Source organism: Mya arenaria, chromosome 1, assembly GCF_026914265.1.
Source record: "Mya arenaria isolate MELC-2E11 chromosome 1, ASM2691426v1".
In the NCBI taxonomy this organism is placed as follows: Eukaryota; Metazoa; Mollusca; class Bivalvia; order Myida; family Myidae; genus Mya; species Mya arenaria.
Genome location: NC_069122.1, coordinates 51,493,038 through 51,513,237, shown reverse-complemented (window position 1 = coordinate 51,513,237; position 20,200 = coordinate 51,493,038). Strand labels below are relative to the sequence as shown.

Genomic DNA, 20,200 nt, shown 5'->3' with positions numbered 1-20,200 from the left:
AAACACTTTTAGACATAAAAAATCAATTTTCAAACGTAAATATGAATACTGCGATCTGCTCTTTAGTCCGAAGTCTTATATCACTATAGTTTCAAGACATTTATGCCAAAATTGGCTCATTCCATGACAAAAATAAAAAATTGTCAAAACAATCAATCTTTGAGAGTGCAGCTTTAACAAAAAAGCTTTTTCTGAGTATGGTATAGTTTTACCAGACATTCATTATTTATTGTGATGTACAATTTCAACATGATTTTTTTTACAGAAAGCCATCAAATGATAAAACACTGCAGACCTAGGTCAGGTTGCAGCATGGTTAGTCTCACAACTCCACAAATGATAACAGAAAACTGCCAATGTTCCAACATAAAGCATCAACGATACATGGGTGAACATGAAACTGTCAACTGGTGTAACTAGAAAGCTGCCCATGTTCCAACATAGAGCATCAAAGATACATGGGTGAACATGAAACTGTCACCTGGTGTAACTAGAAAATTGCCCATGTTCCAACATAAAGCATCAAAGATACATGGGTGAACATGAAACTGTCACCTGGTGTAACTAGAAAACTGCCCATGTTCCAACATAAAGCATCAAAGATACATGGGTGAACATGAAACTGTCACCTGGTGTAACTAGAAAACTGCCAATGTTCCAACATAAAGCATCAACGATACATGGGTGAACATGAAACTGTCACCTGGTGTAACTAGAAAACTGCCCATGTTCCAACATAAAGCATCAAAGATACATGGGTGAACATGAAACTGCCAACTGATGTAGCTAGAAAAATGCCAATGTTCCAACATAAAGCATCAAAGAAACATTGTTGGACAGGAAACTGTCAACTAGTGTTAACAAGAAAAATAAAAATGCCAATGTTCCTACATAAAGCATCAAAGATACATGGGTGAAGAAGAAACTGCCAACTAGTGTAACTAGAAAACTGCCAATGTAATCCAACATAAAGCATCAAAGATACATGGGTGAAGATGAAACTGCTAACTGGTGTAACTAGAAAACTGCCCATGTTCCTACATAAAGCATCAAAGATACATGGGTGAAGATGAAACTGCCAACTGGTGTAACTAGAAAACTGCCCATGTTCCTACATAAAGCATCAAAGATACATGGGTGGACATGAAACTGCCAACTGGTGTAACTAGAAAACTGCCAATGTTCCTACATAAAGCATCAAAGATACATGGGTGAAGATGAAACTGCCAACTGGTGTAACTAGAAAACTGCCAATGTTCCTACATAAAGCATCAAAGATAAATGGGTGAACATGAAACTGCCAACTGATGTAGCTAGAAAACTGCCCATGTTCCTACATAAAGCATCAAAAATACATGGGTGGACATGAAACTGCCAACTGGTGTAACTAGAAAAGTGCCAATGTTCCTACATAAAGCATCAAAGATACATGGGTGAACATGAAACTGCCAACTGGTGTAACTAGAAAACTGTCAATGTTCCTACATAAAGCATCAGAGATACATGGGTGAAGATGAAACTGCCAACTGGTGTAACTAGAAAAGTGCCAATGTTCCTACATAAAGCATCAAAGATAAATGGGTGAACATGAAACTGCCAACTGGTGTAACTAGAAAACTGCCCATGTTCCTACATAAAGCATCAAAGATACATGGGTGGACATGAAACTGCCAACTGGTGTAACTAGAAAAGTGCCAATGTTCCTACATAAAGCATCAAAAATACATGGGTGGACATGAAACTGCCAACTGGTGTAACTAGAAAAGTGCCAATGTTCCTACATAAAGCATCAAAAATACATGGGTGGACATGAAACTGCCAACTGGTGTAACTAGAAAAGTGCCAATGTTCCTACATAAAGCATCAAAGATACATGGGTGAAGATGAAACTGCCAACTAGTGTAACTAGAAAACTGCCCATGTTCCTACATAAAGCATCAAAAATACATGGGTGGACATGAAACTGCCAACTGGTGTAACTAGAAAACTGCCCATGTTCCTACATAAAGCATCAAAGATACATGGGTGAACATGAAACTGCCAACTGGTGTAACTAGAAAACTGCCAATGTTCCTACATAAAGCATCAAAGATAAATGGGTGAACATGAAACTGCCAATAAGTGCAAATTGGTACAACTGTCAATGGTCCTACATGAAGCCTAAATGACTCTTTAAGTGTCAATATGAATCACCATTTGGTATATGTAACCCTAAAATGGGTGTTAATCATTTTGAAAATGGCCTTAAGAAAATGAACATTTCTACTTGCAAGAATAGCCCCACAATTGAAATACCACACCTGCATGATAAATGTAATGATACATGAGGCATATACAATTGCAGACGTAATTAATGAAACGATGATTAAAATGATAAAGAGTTAACTGCATCACTAAATTAAACCATTTTCTTGTAGACACGCTTATTTGTCATTTGCATTCACTACTTAAGGCAATAAGAAATCTCAACCGTATTGTATGACTTCTGAACGTGGTAGTTACATTGTAGTTATTTTCAATCAACAAAACTAGAGATTAAAACTGATACACTTTTAGACAGGAAAAAGTCTACAGTGACATTTATACAGTTATTAACTGTTTCTAATTCCCTCTATTATCTGAAGCATATATAGTGTCTTCTTGAGACTCACTGTTCCATCTCAGCTTGGACTTGAGGCAAGAAGGACCTGTGCACTAGAGGACACAGAAGGGGGGACACATGGCTGCACCCCCTCTAAACAAAGTGTTATGTAACTACTACTAACAGGTACCAAATATTATTGTGCAGTAAGAGGAGATATCAGTAGTTAAGTGGTATAGGGTTCTATTCCCAGAAGGGGTACAGTCTGTTGACCTCTCAGAGAAGGACACCAGAACTGGTTTCTACCCTGGAGAGTGATTCTTATCAGCACTCAGCTGACTTAACAATCAACCTTGGACAAAATTAAGAATATGATTTATGTTTCTCACACAGGAGACAAAATCTCTTTGCAATACTTATGAAAATGCCCCAAGCTTAAAATGCTACTTCTTACAATGAATTGTGAAGTCACTACTGTGATGTCTTATCATGCTCCCTCTTACATTGAATTGTGAAGCTGCCCATGTGATGTCTTATCATGCTCCCTCTAACATTGAATTGTGAAGCTGCCCATGTGATGTCTTATGCGTATTTTAACACCTCCTCTTACAATAAATTTTAATGCTGCCTTTAACATTGAATGTGCAGTTGCTCCTGTGATGTTTTATAATGCCCCCTTTTACATTGAATTAATGTGAAGTTGCTCCTGTGATGTCTTATATTCCTCCACTATAAAAAGTCTCCCACAAAAGAAACAAGCATTAATGACAAATAAGACATATGTTGGTTTCCATACACCGCCATTAAATTTCAGGAACTTAGTGTTTTCATGGTAAGCAGCCAATGAAAGTCAACACTCCCAGCTTTAAAACTGTCAAATGGCAAGTTTCAGCAATTTCCTCCTGGCATAGAAGGCGGAAAAAGCCATTTTAATTGTCATAGTTCAAGAACTGAATTACCAGCAAGGCATTTAAGGCATTCCATCCATCAGGCAAGGTACCCATGGCATTTAAGGCATTCCATCCATCAGCAAGGTGTCCATGGCATTTTAGGCAATCCATCAGCAAGGTATCCATGGCATTTAAGGCATTCCATCCATCAGCAAGGTACCCATGGCATTTTAGGCAATCCATCAGCAAGGTACCCATGGCATTTCAGGCATTCCAACCATCAGCAAGGTACCCATGGCAGTTCAGGCATTCCATCCATCAGCAAGGTATCCATGGCAGTTCAGGCATTCCATCCATCAGCAAGGTACCCATGGCATTTCAGGCATTCAATCTTTCAGCAACGTACCCATAACATTTCATCTATCAGCGAGGTACCCATGGCATTTTAGGCATTCCATCCATCAGCAAGGTACCCATAGCATTTTAGGCAATCCATCCATCAGCAAGGTACCCATGACATTTAGGGCATTCCATCCATCAGCAAGGTATGCATGGCATTTCAGGCATCCACCCATAAGCACTAGGCACCCAGGGCATTCAATCCATCAGCAAGGTACCCATGACATTTAAGGCATTCAATCCACCAGCAAAGTGTACATGACCCTTTAGACATTCCACCCATAAGCAAGGTACCCATGGCATGTTAGGCATCCCATCCATCAGCAAGGTACCATGGCATTTCTGGCATTCCATCCATCAGCAAGGTTCCCATGGTATTTCTGGCATTCCATCCATCAGCACGGTACCCATGGCATTTGAGACACTCCATCCATCAGCAAAGTACCCATGGCATTTCAGGTATTCCATCTATTAGCAAGGTACACATGGCATTTCAGGCATTCCATCTATCAGCATGATACCCATGGCATTTCAGGCATTCCATCCATCAGCAAGGTACCCATGGCATTTTAAGCAACCAAGCTATCAGAAGTTACCCATGGCATTTTAGGCAACCCAGCCATCAGCAAGGTACCCATGGCATTCCCTCCATCAGCAAGGTACACCAGGCATTCCATCCATCAGCAAGGTACCCATGGCATTCCATCCATCAGCAAGGTACCCCAGGCATTCCATACCTCAGCAAGGTACCCATGGCATTTCATCCATCAGCAAGGTCCCCATGGCATTTAAGGCATTCCATCCATCAGCAAGGTCCCCATGGCATTTTAGGCAGCCCAGCCATCAGAAAGGTACCCAAGGCATTTAAGGCATTCCATACCTCAGCAAGGTACCCATGGCATTCCATCCATCAGCAAGGTACCCCAGGCATTCCATACCCCAGCAAGGTACCCATGGCATTCCATCCATCAGCAAGGTCCCAAAGGCATTTAAGGCATTCCATCCATCAGTATGGTATGCATGGCATTTAAGGCATTCCATTCATCATCACGATGTACAATATATAAGCTGAACACTTCATGAGATATAAGTAATAATGTTGTGATTTTGGTTGATGGTTACTTTATAAATTTTAGTTTTACTGACAGCATTGTTGCCAGGTTACTGATCTTGACAATAAACAACTGAAAAAACAACAACGTACTACTTCTTTATTAATTCACTGTCATATTGAAATGTTTATGGGATCAATATTACTTTTATTTCCATCCTTCATTACATTTACTACCATATATACCTAAACAACACACCCTACACATATCATAAAGAAGTGGAGTGGGAGGGGAGAGTGAAAAATGTATAACACCTTAAACTACAGCACAATATAAAGAGTGAAATGAGCTGTATTTTTTTTAAGGATTTTGAGTCTGGTTAGGCCTTACGTATGTTCAAGTCCAAGAGCACAAAAATACCTCGAATATGCATTTAATAATATATGCTTGTTTTTAAGAACATACTATGGTGTATCAGGTCATGTACCCTGGATATTTGTTTTTCTTAATGCATCATCAAGATGTCATCATTTGATTATCATTTGAGTTCAATGATAAAAACAACAAGAGCTGTGGTAGGACAGCGCACTTGACTTTACGCTGCTTTATCTTAGAAATGGAAACAATAATGATACAATATGTGCCTATCAAAAGCACCAAAAAGAACAAATTAAAAAGTAAACAAATGCCGCAATGTGACGAAACCAGGTTTTCAATAATTGACAGCCTCCAGCCTTTGTTGTAAGATTCATGCAAATACAAATGTTTTTCCTTTTTAAGAAACAGTAACCTTCACTTTAACCAGTTGTAGTAGCCTCCTTATTCTTTGAATACTCAAGCGCTATTATTTTATCAAATGCATTTTCTGGTTTTGATCATTCAAGTCAAATGAGTTAAATACAATATGCATCAGGGCTCGAATTTAACTTTTTTTGATACTAGCAAATTTTTGCGAGTACTTAAATTTTCAACTCGCAAAACCTGAAACTTGCTTGCATTTTTTAAGGCAACCCTTTGTGTTTGCTAGGAAAATAATATATTGTTTGCTAATGAACTTTTACCATTTTGAAGCAATTTGAATGATCCAGGGGCGTACCTAGGCATACTCCAGTATGCCCAGGTGTACAAATGTATTAAGGTTCCCGTGAAATGGCCAGTAAAAAGTCCCACGTCAGGGGATATCGGTCCCGCTCCAACCCCATATTTCATATTGGGACCACAATATAGAAATAACTTTACTTTTTTTCACTGTCTCAAGTGTTCGGGCGTACATTTCAAAATACTTCAGGTACGTCCCTGTGATCATAAGAGTAACTCTGTCCAATTCACCAACTTTATTTGATTTCAAATCAAGTGTGACATCTAATAAATTAGACATGTGCAATAATTTGTTTAATTGTTTGATTTAACACATCACGTGGAACTAACTAGTTACTGGAGAGGATGCCTTAAATAGCCCCACAAAGCAGTTATACATGTACATTTTGCATCGATTTTACTTCTACCGACCTATGAAATTGTAGCTGTAAATTACACTTAAAAAAGAGAAACTCATTGAAGAGTTGTAACCGATGGTTCAAAGCAGCCATTTAGGCACACAAATTTACTGTCTCTGCTGTGCAAAATGGCACTACGATTGTGCTTTGTTTAACTGATTGACAGGCATGTTTATTTGCAAATAGCAGAACCAGGCAGCTATAAAGTGTCAAAAATCTTTCACAACAGGAAACATCTAAATGCAAAGAAGGGAGGACATGCAAAAATGTGTAACGCAGTCCGCCCTGTTTGTCACTCATGCCATCTTGTTTATACTATTCACAGCTTCCTTTTGTTGGGTTAAGTTACAGCTTAAAGTTTGTTTGACAAAATGTGCGAGTTTTATTGCCGCTCTGATAAGGAGATGATGACATTAAAACATCAGCTTTGTCATTAAAATTTAAAATTGTTGATATCTTCCTTAAAAACAATTGCGCATTATTTATGTATGATGTTAATAATAATTTCAAAGTGATATAGCCCATGTAATTTGAGCATTCTTGCATAAGTCATGAATGCAAGTTGAGTGTCTTCATCTCAGCTTGGATAAGCATACGATCTCATTTCTGATAGCAAAATGAAACACTATAATTCACAAATGATGATATTACTTGTCAAACTGAAGCTTATATTGTCTGGACACATTCTAACATGTAAGGCGAATAAAAATGAATTGCGAGATTTTCATCCCCGCTGGTTCCCTGTTTTCTCCCCGCCCCTAAAATTTTATGACTCAAATAAAAATGTTGAACTTGAGTCGATTTAGCTAGCTGAATTTGCGTATGGATCTGATACTGTCCGGGAACGTCTTTTATCATAACTACTGTGTTTGAGAAATATATCATGTTCAAGGATCATCATGAAATAAATGTATATGGTCCCTTATGCAATAAGAAAGAGTATGCATGAACACATATTCGATGGTGAAACAGTCATCTTAAAAAAAGAAGAAGTCAACCCCCGTCCCCATTTAAAAATCTTGAATGAAAATCGAGCAATAAATGTATTTTGGCCTTAACATCTTCATCGTCTGACAAGTAACTTTATACTGAAAACTTGGTTGCATTATGTATAATCTCCATATAATAGTAAATTATCATAAACAATCCTTATATTCACAAATATAAGATTACAGTGTTTTGAGATCATCTTCCTTCTATATAATAATGATCCTATGAAAGAAATAGGCCCTGCATAATTATGTTCATTTAACCCTGTAATCCTTATCCATTAAAGAGGACACATAAATAATGAAAAAGGAAATAAACCTTCAAAATCTGTAATATTTTCCTCATATCTTACTCAGTAGATAGAGGCACTGAAACTGGGGCGGCCCTGGAGCTGGGGCTGCTCTCAAAGGGGCTGCTGGGCAGGGGAAGCAGCTGCCGCCCCATTTTTAAGGCCTTAAGCTTCCAAAATATCTGCAAATTCTGTACAGTTGGTTATTCTCAAATTAAACTGATTACATTAAATTGCTTTTTTAAAACTCAATTTCCTTTAACAATTTCAATTAAATATTATGAGAGTTAAATGCTTGCGCTGGAGACAGCATTATTCCTATCTCAGAGTTTTATATCTGGGCGTTAAATGATTCTGCTGAAATAAACACCATTCCTATCTGTCAGTGTTAAATGCATAATTTGCTAATGTAAACAATATAATAAATATCTTAGTATAAAATGTGTATGCTAGTGTCATTATCCCTGTCTGAGTGTAATGCCCAAGTGTTATCAATATATCTGAGTGTAATATGTGTAATTATTCCTGCCTGAGTGTAATGTCCGAGTATTATATCCGAGTGTAAAATGTGTACCGTATTTTCTCGACTATAAGGCGATTCGCTTATAAGACGGCCCCCTAACTTTGCCCATGAAATCTGGTGCTTTTTGTTTCGACTTGCTTATAAGACGGGGTCAATTTTTAAGCAAATCTAAAATGCTAAAATTCTTCCTAATGTGTAAAAATGTTCAAGCTCAACGGACAATTATCAACTTTCGCGGTAACTGTTTTTGTTTTACTCAAAGAAAATGGCGGTCAACTGTGAGCTCTCTATTTGGAGGTAGGTTAAAAATGAGTACATAAGTTTACAGGACAGGTCGTTACTTATCGAAATTGTAAAAATTAATCAATAACAACATATGTTTGTTTTAGTTTATTTTTTAATTGAAGACACCAATGAAGTTCTTCAGCAAAATAAATGGCTTCAATAACATAACTGCGAAAAGCCGAGGCATGAATAGGTGTTTGTTTAGCAATAATGCTTTAGGCAATATTGTCCCTTGATTGGCGACGAACATAAAGGATTCATATTCGCATTGTCATTTGTTTGCTTAATCAAATTGACAGTTAGGTACCTACATCATATTAAGATTCCAATTTATTGATTTGATATATCTGTCAAACTAATTATACTGACACGCGCCATGAAAAAAAAATGCAGATATAACGGTACACTGTGTGACGTCAGAGCACGCGCGGTGAAGAGATTTCGTGTTGTTGTTTACTTAATTGCCCCATACTTATATCAGCAGACGATAGACTGGATAGACGAATACCCTTTGTAAAATTTAACTGATTTTGACTTGAATTTTTTTTTAATATTTTATCGACTCGCTTATAGGACGGGTCCCCTACTTTGGGGGTAAAAATCGGGACCCAATTTCCCCGTCTTATAGTCAAGAAAATACGGTACACTATAATTTATGCTAATGTTATTATTCTTGTTTGGGTGTAATGTCTAAGTGTTATATCTGAGTGTAAATTGTGTCTGCTTATGTAATTATTCCTGTCTGAGTGTAATGTCTAAGTGTTATATCTGAGTGTAAGACGTGTATGCTAATGTAATTATTCTTGTCTGAGTGTAATGTCTGAGTGTAAAATGTGTATATATGCTCATGGCATTATTCTTGTCTGAGTGTAATGTCTGAGTGTAAAATGTGTATATATGCTCATGGCATTATTCTTGTCTGAGTGTAATGTCTGAGTGTAAAGTTTGAGTGTTATATCTGAGTGTAAAATGTGTATGCTATTGTCATTTTTTTTGTCTGAGTGTATTTATTATGTCTGAGTGTAATATCTGAGTGTAAAATCTGTGTATGCTTGTGGCATTAATTCTTGTCTTGAGTGTAATGTCTGAGTGTAAAATTAATGCATATGCTAAAGTAAACGCAATTCCTATGAAATATAATAGAAATATAATTTATATTTGAATGTAAGATATTCATGCTAAAGAAAAGATAATAATTAATTGGAATTTTAACACATATAATAACAATGATCATTTAAAAATTAACATCACTGATCCCAAAGTGTCAAATGCTAAAAGAACTCTAAACGACTAACATAACAAGTATCATTGCGCGATGTTAAAATGACATCATAAAACAAAATAGTGTGACGTTAAAATGCCATTTATAAAGAAAACATGTTGCTTTTAAGTGATCTAACCAGAATGTATATAATAAAAGGGTAATTAGTACTGCCGTTTTGATCCGGAATGTCATATTCGACTCTCATGGATTTTTGCAGATTTTGATTTCTCTCAGCTTGCGCCTCACGAAATCCAATCCGAATCTGCAAAAATCCACTCGAGTCAAATACAACCTCCCAGATCAAAACGCAGGCAGTACTAATAACCCTATTATAGCATCTTCTCCTCAAAAAGGCTAATCAAGATTCCTTAAGACAAGCAGACAAAGATAGCATGATAAAAATGGCAATAACTTACAAGCTTACAGCACACAAAACAGCCAGCTTCACTATGTATTTCATCTATTATTTAGTAGCTGGTCACATTAAGTTGGTAGCTAGATGAAATCACAGCCATTTTCCATGATAAAGGTGGCTCTCGGTAAGATCTTCTGGTTGCCTGGGGGATGATGAATCACTGTGGAAGAGATCTGGTCACCCCTGGGAATCAGGCAATATGGTTCCCTATATTATTAAAGGCCCGAGGAAATATATCTTTAGATTCTCATCCTTATTTTATATAAAAAATAATGTTGGATTCGCAGATTTTATACTTCATTTATAGAAAAAAAGACAATCTAAATTTTGTATCATTTCTCCAACAGTTGACCAATGGACAGTTAAAAGTTGAATTCCTATGTTTACAAAAGTATTACGGGACAGCATTAATGCATTAAAACAGCTCCTGGACAAGATGATGCCAACTCCTATATTTATGTAGTTAAAAAGGGGCATAACTTGATTGTGATTTAGCTAGAGGCTAAACATGTGTATATTGTGTGTATATGTTTCATGTGAATATGTCAAGTTGTGTGTTTAGTTGTGATCAAAGTATTTTTTTAGTTTTAATTAAATGGCACCACAACGTTCACAAAATCAAGCCTTGTGCACAAGGCATATGAAATAAAGTTCTCAAATTAGTTACATTAGGCAACCTCAAGTCAATAGAAAACTACAAAAATGTGATGGAGTAGCTAAATCCCACAACCCTGATAACACTTTTAATGAAAATCCAGATTTTTACATTTTCAACAATTAAGCTCTAGAAAGTTTTACAAGTTCTAGATGATCAGATTTTTATTTTTGTCCAGACCTTTTTTGTTACATTTAGCACAACACATTCTCCATAAAATGTGGAACTACTTTCCCTGATTTTTGAATTTTTACTCCTAATAACCTCTGAAAAGGAAAAATATACCTGATGATATACTCTCTGTTACGTTGATTTTCCGCACATTATTATTGGCTTCATTACAGAAGACACATTGGACCATTTCCAACGCAGAACAAAATGCTGCGACTCCTATGAGAGCATTATGAAATAAAACCATTTTAAAATTACTCAAATATGCATGAAACAATTTAAATCCATTATTATTAAATCAAAATGCCTGAACATTGATCAATTTTGAATAAATATTTTAAGAACCTTTTGTAATTAACCTTTTGTAATTAACCATAAAGACGTCAAACCAAATTTATTGTGTAATGGTTCGTAACAGGCAACAGTTTCATAACAATTGACAACCAGGTCACAGACACTGTTAAACAATTCCGACCTAGCTGAACTCATTTTTTTCTGTAAATATTTAATAATAGTGACAAGGCCCCGAGTACTGAAAATATAGTTTGTTGTTTATTCTAAGCCATTTTTCTAGGAAAGGTTAAAAATGAATATGTACTGTGAAATCATAATTATTGGATGGGCATTAATTTTCATGGACTTCATGGGGTATGGCTTATCCCTGAATTCAAGATCCCAAATAAATTTTGACATTTAATACTGTCTATAGATATAAAATGGTATGCATGTATCGATACACATGAATAGGATATACATGGTCGCGATATACAACTTTTAAGTACCTAATCATTGTTTATATTACCAGTATATATATTTCTAACTTCAATGACAATAAATTAAAGTCAACAATTATAATACACGAATTTAAGTACCCATGAAAAAAAAGTATTTTGAAAAATCACGACATTTCAAGCCCATATGAATGATTTCCCAGTTTTCCATAATAAATCAGAAGCAAAAATAAATATTACATGTCTTGGGTTACTTGTGGTGAAATTTTTAATTGTTATTTATTTCTGCTAAAAATCCAATCATAATGATGGTATTACGTAAACATATCTTTATTTTGAAAGCCTAACACTAGAGCTGTCCCAGTGTAAGTAACAAAATACCCTGAAAGTGCCAGACAGTTTTATGGAATATAGCTACATTCAGGAAGAGCTAACATGAAATATAAGCATATATGCAGAACTCTGCTATTGTTGACTGCAAGTGTGGGGGAGCAATTAAGGACTTGCATCTGACAAATCTTTATGCATCGAACAACAGTGTCATGTTATTTCAAAATCCCCCCTCGTATGACAAACTTACAGCCTGGCCACATCTCTATCGTATCTATTCTCTTTGTGCAGATATGTAGCATTCTATAATGATTAATCTCTTATTGTGACCTTGACCTTGGTGGGGATGTGGGTGTTGTGTGCCACACATGACCTTTGTGTGATTATCATCTAATTGCAAGTGTATATGAAAATCACACCATCCCCGAAAAACTTACAGCCCAAACACAACAAACAAGAGGCCCAAAAGGGCCTATGCTCTACTGGCATGGCTCTTGTGGTCATTTTCAATCAAGAGCATGTACGTTTAAGTAATAGGCAACAAATATATAGTTCACTTTTAGTGTTTGGGTTAGCTGAAAATGCTGCACATTCAACATCTGAGGACAGGAAGTGTTGTAAGCAGATTAGTTGCATGAATTATTTTAATATGTGCCAAGTAAAGGTAATCTGAGGGTAAAAAATATTTGCTTTCAAAACTGTACTAATGGTCAACATTTCATTTCTGTAGCTTTAAAAATAAGAAGGTCAAAGTCAAGGACATCCGGGCGAGGGGGGAGTGACTGTGTCGTGTTCACAAGCTAGTATTTACACATTAGCATTTTTTATACTTTAAAGACCCATAATCCAGGCATGCATGGGCAGATCTGGCTGGTTTTCGAAAGGAACCAAGCTCTAATGGATATCTAAATACTGTACAAGTTTCATCGAGATACAATCAAAACTGAAGCCTGTATCATGTTCACAAGCTAGTGTTTACACAATAGCATTTTTTTATACTATCAAGGCCCATAATCTAGGCATGCATGGGCGGATCTGGCTGGTTTTCGAAAGGAACCGAGCTCTATTGGATATTGGCTGGTTTTCGAAAGGAACCGAGCTCTAATGGATATCTAAATACTGTACAAGTTTCATCGAGATACAATAAAAAATGAAGACTGTATCATGTTCACAACCAATTGTTTACAGACGCACAGACATACTACGTACACATTACCATCGCATAAGCTCTTATGGCCTTTGGCCAGTAGAGCTAAAAACAGACAAAGGACAGAAAGACAGACTGTGCCATTTTAATAAGCAAACCTTCGGGAGGGCATATTATCAGTACATGTTTTTTGCTTGAATGCTCTGATGAAAATTAGAAATGTCCCAAAATGCTAGCCTCAAGTTAGGTGAAGGTCACAGTAAGAGATCAACCATGCAGTTCAGTCTAGATGTACACAATTGTTCAACTGTAAGCCTTTCATACCAAACAGTGTTCATAAATTTAGACTTTAAACACACAGTGCATAATTTTCACCACATGCAGATTATCCCCCTTGACTAAAGTACCTTAAAGGGCAAGGTCACTTAAGGAGATAACCTTGTCAGTGTTTTGTCTGCACTATACAACATTATGCACAAGTAGCATTTTGTTTTAACACATGTAATTTATGACTCATTGCACTAAAACCCCAATTAAGAGGACAAAGGCACTACCAAATACCTTTCTTGCCTCCAGATAATAATCAACTGCTTTCTTTACAGATATCAAGTACTAAGATACTTTAGTTTTGTAAATATCAAGATCATGATTACCACAACTATGTTTAAGTAAACCAAAATCTAACAAACTATTTCAGTATTCATTGCTATCAAAACCGTGCACAAAATTCGAAAACAAGACAAAGTTTATGAATAATTAATGCCCAGACCAAATCATCACAGTGTAATAATCACTATATCTGAATAATGCATAACACATTGCTAGTAAACCAGAACTCTCTGACAAAAAACACAAACAAATGGTAACACTTGATCCTTGATTGACCTAATGGCTTTAGTATCATGTTACAATGTTCCAGACATGGAAGTACTAATGGCAATTTATTGCATTACCATATTGAGTTAGTTCGGTCAGTCAGTATGGAGACTTTAAGAGTGCTTGATCAGTTAGCAGAATCGTCCGATTAAATACAGAACTGCAGGGACCGCTCTATTGGATGTCAACATGGTTAGAATTTACAGAACTGCCAGGGGCGCTCTATTGGAAGACAACATAGTCAGAAATTACAGAACTACCAGGAGCCCTCCAATGGAAGACAACATGGTCAGAATTTACAGAACGGCCAGGAGTGCTCCAATGGACGACAACATGGTCAGAATTAACAGAACTACTAGGAGTGCTCCAATGGTCAGAAATTACAGAACTACCAGGAGCCCTCCAATAGAAGACAACATGGTCAGAAATTACAGAACTGCCAAGAGTGCTCCGCTGGAAGACAACATGGTCAGAAATTACAGAACTACCAGGAGCCCTCCAATAGAAGACAACATGGTCAGAATTTATAGAACGGCCAGGAGTGCTCCAATGGACGACAACATGGTCAGAATTTACAGAACTACCAGGAGTGCTCCACTGGAAGACAACATGGTCACAATTGACAGAACGGCCAGGAGTGCTCCAATGGAAGGCAACATGGTCAGAATTTTCAGACCTGCCAGGGGCGCTCCAATGGAGGTCAACATGGTCAGAATTAACAGAACTGCCAGGGGCGCTCCAATGGAAGTCAACATGGTAAGAATTTGCAAAATTGATGTGCCAGGAGTGCTCCAATGAAAGACAACATGGTCAGGATTTACAGAACTACCAGGAGTGCTCCAATGAAAGATAACATGGTTAGAATTTAAATAACAGCCAGGTCATGCTCCAATGGAAGTCAACATGGTAAGAACTGACAGAACTAGCTGTAGGCAGAATTTGTCAGAAATTACAGAATTATTTGAACAATGATATTGCACTTAACCCACAAACAGACCATATCATATCAGAAATAAAAAATGTACAGTATTTACTTTAGTTTTGGGTAATAGAAAAGAAAACCCCTGGCACAAGCTGAGCTCTATAAAACATTTCCCATGATGTTCAACATATCCTTCGATTATCAATATTAAATTACTATCAAATATTGATAATCCTGTAGTTTTACGTTAATAACTTGTAAAGAATTAAATAACTGTTTGCTTAAACTTTTCATTCATATCCAAAAGATAATTTGAAAGTACTTTTATATGCCAAGAATATTGTATAAAATAACAAGCATTTTCAGTGAAAAGATATCCCCCGCCAACGATGGCTTGTTTGTGCTTGATGGCTTGTTTGTGCTTGAAGGTTAAAATTCACCGAAGAAGTTCATTGCAGGATGTTGGTTCATATAACATTCAAGTTTCATTGAATTCTAGCAGCTAGTTACTGAGAAGCGACTGCAAACAATGATTTTTAAAAAAATCAAGGGCAATAACTCTAAGGAAAATTGACCAATCCAAAAGAAAAATAGACAGGCATCATCACAGTATGTTGTTTCTTATTTATTCCAAGCGTCATGAAATTCTACCAGCTAGTTGCATAGAAAAGGCTGCAAACATGGATCTTTTAATAAATCAAGGGCAAATAACTCATATAGAAATTACACAATCCAAAATATAAATAAACAGGCATCATCGCAGTATGTTGGTTTATATTTATTTCAAGTTTCAAGAATTTCTACCAGCTAGTTACTGAGAAATGGCTGTAAATGAGAGCTTTTAAAAAAAAAATCAAGGGCAATAACTCCAAGTACAATTGACCAATCCAAAAAAAATAAAAATGAACAGGCATCATCCCAGTATAGTAATTCATATTTATTTTAAGTTTCATAAAATTCTGCCAGCTAGTGACTGAGAAATGGCTGTGAATGTGCATTTTTAAAAAAATCAAGAAGGAAGGACGGACGGACGGACGGAAGGAAGGACGGACAGAAGGAAAGACGGACGGACGGACAATGCCATTTCAATATCCCCCTCCCTATTTCATAGGCGGGGGATAAAAAAAAACTGAGCAACTCATTTTATGCCATGATTCAATACTGTATTTCTAAGAGTTATAAGAAATAAAACACTGATCCAAACAATACATGAAATTATATTACAAAAATTCTCTAAATCAGTTAATTTCCAAACTGTCTTGACTATGCAAAAGACTTTGAAGAAATCTGTTTAAAGACTTAATTAATTTAACTCCAAAAAGGTTACAAATTATTGGTACAGTCGAAACCCCTTGTCTCGACATTCCAGGGACCAGCTTAAATAAAGTCGAAACCCCTTGGCTCGACATTCCAGGGACCAGCTTAAATAAAGTCGAAACACCTTGTCTAGACATTCCAGGGACCAGCTTAAATACAGTCGAAACCCCTTGGCTCGACATTCCAGGGACCAGCTTAAATACTTAGAGCCTTTCAAATATTGAGCCAAGCGGAATGCTTACTGAATGTAAACTTCTCTTCGATACCTTAGAAAAACCATGTTTACCTTCGTTGTTTGTTATTTTCCTATGTTATTTCCAAAAGAGAAGAGTATTTATTGGACATATTTTCTGTACTCACATCGTACTGGTCGCTATATGAGATATTCATGATGGGTTCAGAGGCTTGATTCAAACTGTGTAAGATTACTACAAAAATATAATACACAGCCTGGTCAAAAACAAACAGATTGAAACATGTTCTTAGTTCAAGGACATAAATATACCACATTTGATTCCCAGGATTCCAATGATTAAACTAACTTTTTTCCATTTTCCTCAAACAAATGCATGAAAGATGGAGACGGGCCTGGCAAATATCCCTCTGACAACAGGCAATTAACATTAGAGGGAGGGCACTTCTGCAGGGCTGATAGCCATCTCATGTTCGTCTGTTGTTTTGAGCTCCTATTGTGTTTTTAGAGGCTCACAAAGGGTCTAAAGAGAATGTATCTGTCCAACTGATCTATTTAATTACTAAGGAAGGCAAGGTAATAGATGATTGTAAAATTGTAGATAGATTGAAACGAATGAGACGAAGTTTTGCTGGAAATGCACTGCATGAACTAACTTGATTCTGGTTAAATCCACGGGGCACACTAAAAATTAGATCCGGAAACCCCAGAACGGTGCATGTAGTATGTGTTATTTACACATAATTTCTCTACTATACGATAATGCATCTGCACTTAACTCTGCATTGTTTACAGAATGTTTGCAACAGGACATTCTCCAAGCTTTCAACAACCACCATACAGCCCAGACCTCTCACCTGACTTCTGTTTGAATCCCCACATCAAGCTGTGTCTGTAAGGACATTGTGCCTGACATACCGCAGTGTTTAAACAGTATGCCAAAATAAGGGTTTACAATGAAAAGTAATTTTTGACTGGATTTTCCAGCTAAGTGTATAAAGTCTGTGTATTCCAAAGGGCAATACTTTTACCTACTCAAATAGACCCAAACTATTATAACAGTTAAATCCAGTCTTGCTACCATTTATAAAACACGCCCCTTATAGATTTTCATATTTCTGTTCGAAAATTTATGTTTTATGGCTTAAACCATGTACTAACGGTTTAAGAAAAATGCATAAAACATCAATTTTTGAACTTAAATATAAAAACCTGCTATCTATTTTTGTCAGCAGTCTTATATAATTGGTTTCCATGGATTTTCGCAAAAATTGGCTCGTTCCAAGACAAAAGATAAAAAAGTTGTCAAAATGTTCAATCTGTGAGAGTGCAGCTTTAAATAGAAAATATGGTGTAATCTTATATAATAAATTCAATGATTTTTTTTTATAATCTTTTGAAGTTTTCAGTGCAAATAATAATTAATATGTCCAACACTGCCTTAGAGCACCAGACCAATCAAAATCCTTCAGTATAGTTGAACATTTCTGAACCACTTCTAGATTACTAAAGATAGAATGCTCTTTTTATTTTCATTTTTAACTGTCAGCTCGTCATTATGTTCCCTGGTAAAATGCAAACAAGCAATTTATATTTGTCTTGATAATAAAATCAATGTTACAGCATAAAAGTGTTAACAATTCATGGCTATTATATTATTCATAAATATGGAAATAACAAGAGCTGTCGCAGGCACATGACAAAGGACAAAGATCCCTGATACTGGCCTTGTTGTACAGATAGCCATTAGTATTTGGGCCTATATAAACAATATAGTTGTTAGTATATGGGCCCATATGAACAAATAGACATTAGTATTTGTGCCTATATATGAACAGATAGCTGTTAGTATTTCGCCCTATATGAACAGATAGCGTTAACATATGTATTATAAGTATCTAACATATTTTCATGATGACCTTCCCTACCTTCCCATGAAGACTTTTTCAGTTATTGATCAGAAACAGATTTTTAGCTCATGCAAGGTCACCACAATCTTGACCTTGACCCACTGACCTCAAAATTGCAAGGCTTCATCTGCTGGTCATGACCAACCTTCATATCAAGTTTGAGGTCCGTTGGCAAAAGCATTCTTCAGTTAACAGCATCCGGTATAAGTTTGCAAATCCGGTTTACTTGCAAACTTAGTTTTTTTATTATCTTAGATATCAACTTCAAAAGCGACACATAGAAAGTTTGCCCATTAAATAAGAAATATTTTAAGTAAAATTAAAAAAAAAGTTTTAAGAAATATGAAAATTTTAATTCCAAAATTGATTTCTCCCGTTGGCCACCAATTGGATTTTAGGTCCCCCGCGGGGTTTTGGCAAACTCCAATTGGAGAATTTTCCATATGAGCCGAAACGGGGGAAAAAATCAGCAATTTGAAAAAAATCAAATATTACAATTTGGAACAGAAAATTACATTTCTATGTATGTCTGTAGTACTAGATTCATAAACATAATTAAAATCTAATAAATAATCAAAAATTATGATTTTGTAAAAACGGCTCTCCAATTGGGGAAAATTCCAATTGGAGAATTCCACAGTCAATTTCTATAGATAAAAGCCACCAATTGGAGTTCACAGAAGTTGGTGATCACAGAAGTTGGAGGAATCACCAGTTGGAGACTTTCACCGTATAACATCTGCTGGGGAGAAATAAAGTTGTGATATATACATGTCATGATATTATTGCTCATTAATTTAATATTGTAGATTATTCAAGAAAATAACATTGCAAGATGTTACCTGATTTCGAGTATTACATCGGTGTTTTCACTTGTGACGTAGTGTGCAATCTAAAACAGTGATCTTAAATACAACTGCGTCAGATTTGCGAATTATTTATCCTTTTCTGAAGCCTTCTGGTCCTAGATGCTCGAAAATATTAAATACTTTTAAAAAGAATAACTTACTAATTTTCATTTCCTGGTGGGCTCAATTTGTGTCTTTCAGTTAATCGAATAGGTTAGAGAACACCATCTTATATTGTCAGTAGGTAAATTAAACTATGTTGACTTAGTGACAAACTTAATTTGATCATTCCAATTTAAAGAAAAAAAAACCTTTCGATGTGTATCTTTTATCCTATGCAAAAGTGGCTTCTTTTTATTATTTCGTTTCCATCACTCACGGTATGTTATTTTTCTTGCCATATGAAATGGGTACATATATGTATGATAGCACTATCACGAACCTACCAGTATAGGTTAAACAATTATTTATAAGTCAGTGATATTATTTATAAATGTTCTATAATATTTTGTATTGACTTAATACTTCGTAAAAAAATAAGCTCAACAATCATTCTTTGTTTCAGAATTCATTTATTTCAAATGATTCTTTGAAAAGGAGCCATTATCTCGGTTCACTTATTGTCAGGGTTTAGGAGCTGTAGCTAAAAGCAGTGAAGAAATTCGTTTACACTCTTAAAGTGTGCTCAGTTACATTGAACACCTGCCGTAACTGAATGATAGCTTTACATTGATAAATAAGAAGTAACTATATCCAAATACTATTGCAAGGGGTATTTTTTTGCAAAAGTGTATAGCCCTTTACGCAATTCATGATAGTTTAAAAACTCATGTCTTGAATGTCATTATCTTTGATCAAGTATACGTTCTAAGCATTAGGAATGATATTGTTCATATTGTTTCATCCTGCTACCTGT

The 20,200-nt window shown here is 36.0% G+C and overlaps 2 protein-coding genes across 10 annotated transcripts in view; one reads left to right on the top strand and one right to left on the bottom strand.

Annotated features, from left to right (window-relative positions):
* The window catches only part of LOC128234879 (zinc finger CCCH domain-containing protein 10-like), a 220,587-nt gene that overhangs the window by 42,824 nt on the left and 157,563 nt on the right, over window positions 1–20,200 (bottom strand). The gene's annotated exons all lie outside the window — the stretch shown is intronic.
* Window positions 3,656–4,901, top strand: LOC128227789 (uncharacterized). Its single transcript, XM_052938642.1, has 3 exons — window positions 3,656–3,835; window positions 4,157–4,329; window positions 4,481–4,901. The coding sequence occupies exons 1-3, from the start codon at window positions 3,656–3,658 to the stop codon at window positions 4,899–4,901; spliced, it is 774 nt and encodes a 257-aa protein (XP_052794602.1).

What these genes read in the sequence shown, in the direction of transcription:
- LOC128227789 (XM_052938642.1), top strand. Translation starts at nt 3,656, where the DNA reads ATGGCATTTAAGGCATTCCATCCATCAGCAAGGTACCCATGGCATTTT. An exon ending in GCATTCCATCCATCAGCAAG is followed by an intron (nt 3,836 to 4,156) that starts GTACCCATGGCA and finishes TCCACCCATAAG; the next exon opens with CAAGGTACCCATGGCATGTT. An exon ending in AAGTACCCATGGCATTTCAG is followed by an intron (nt 4,330 to 4,480) that starts GTATTCCATCTA and finishes ATGGCATTTTAG; the next exon opens with GCAACCCAGCCATCAGCAAG.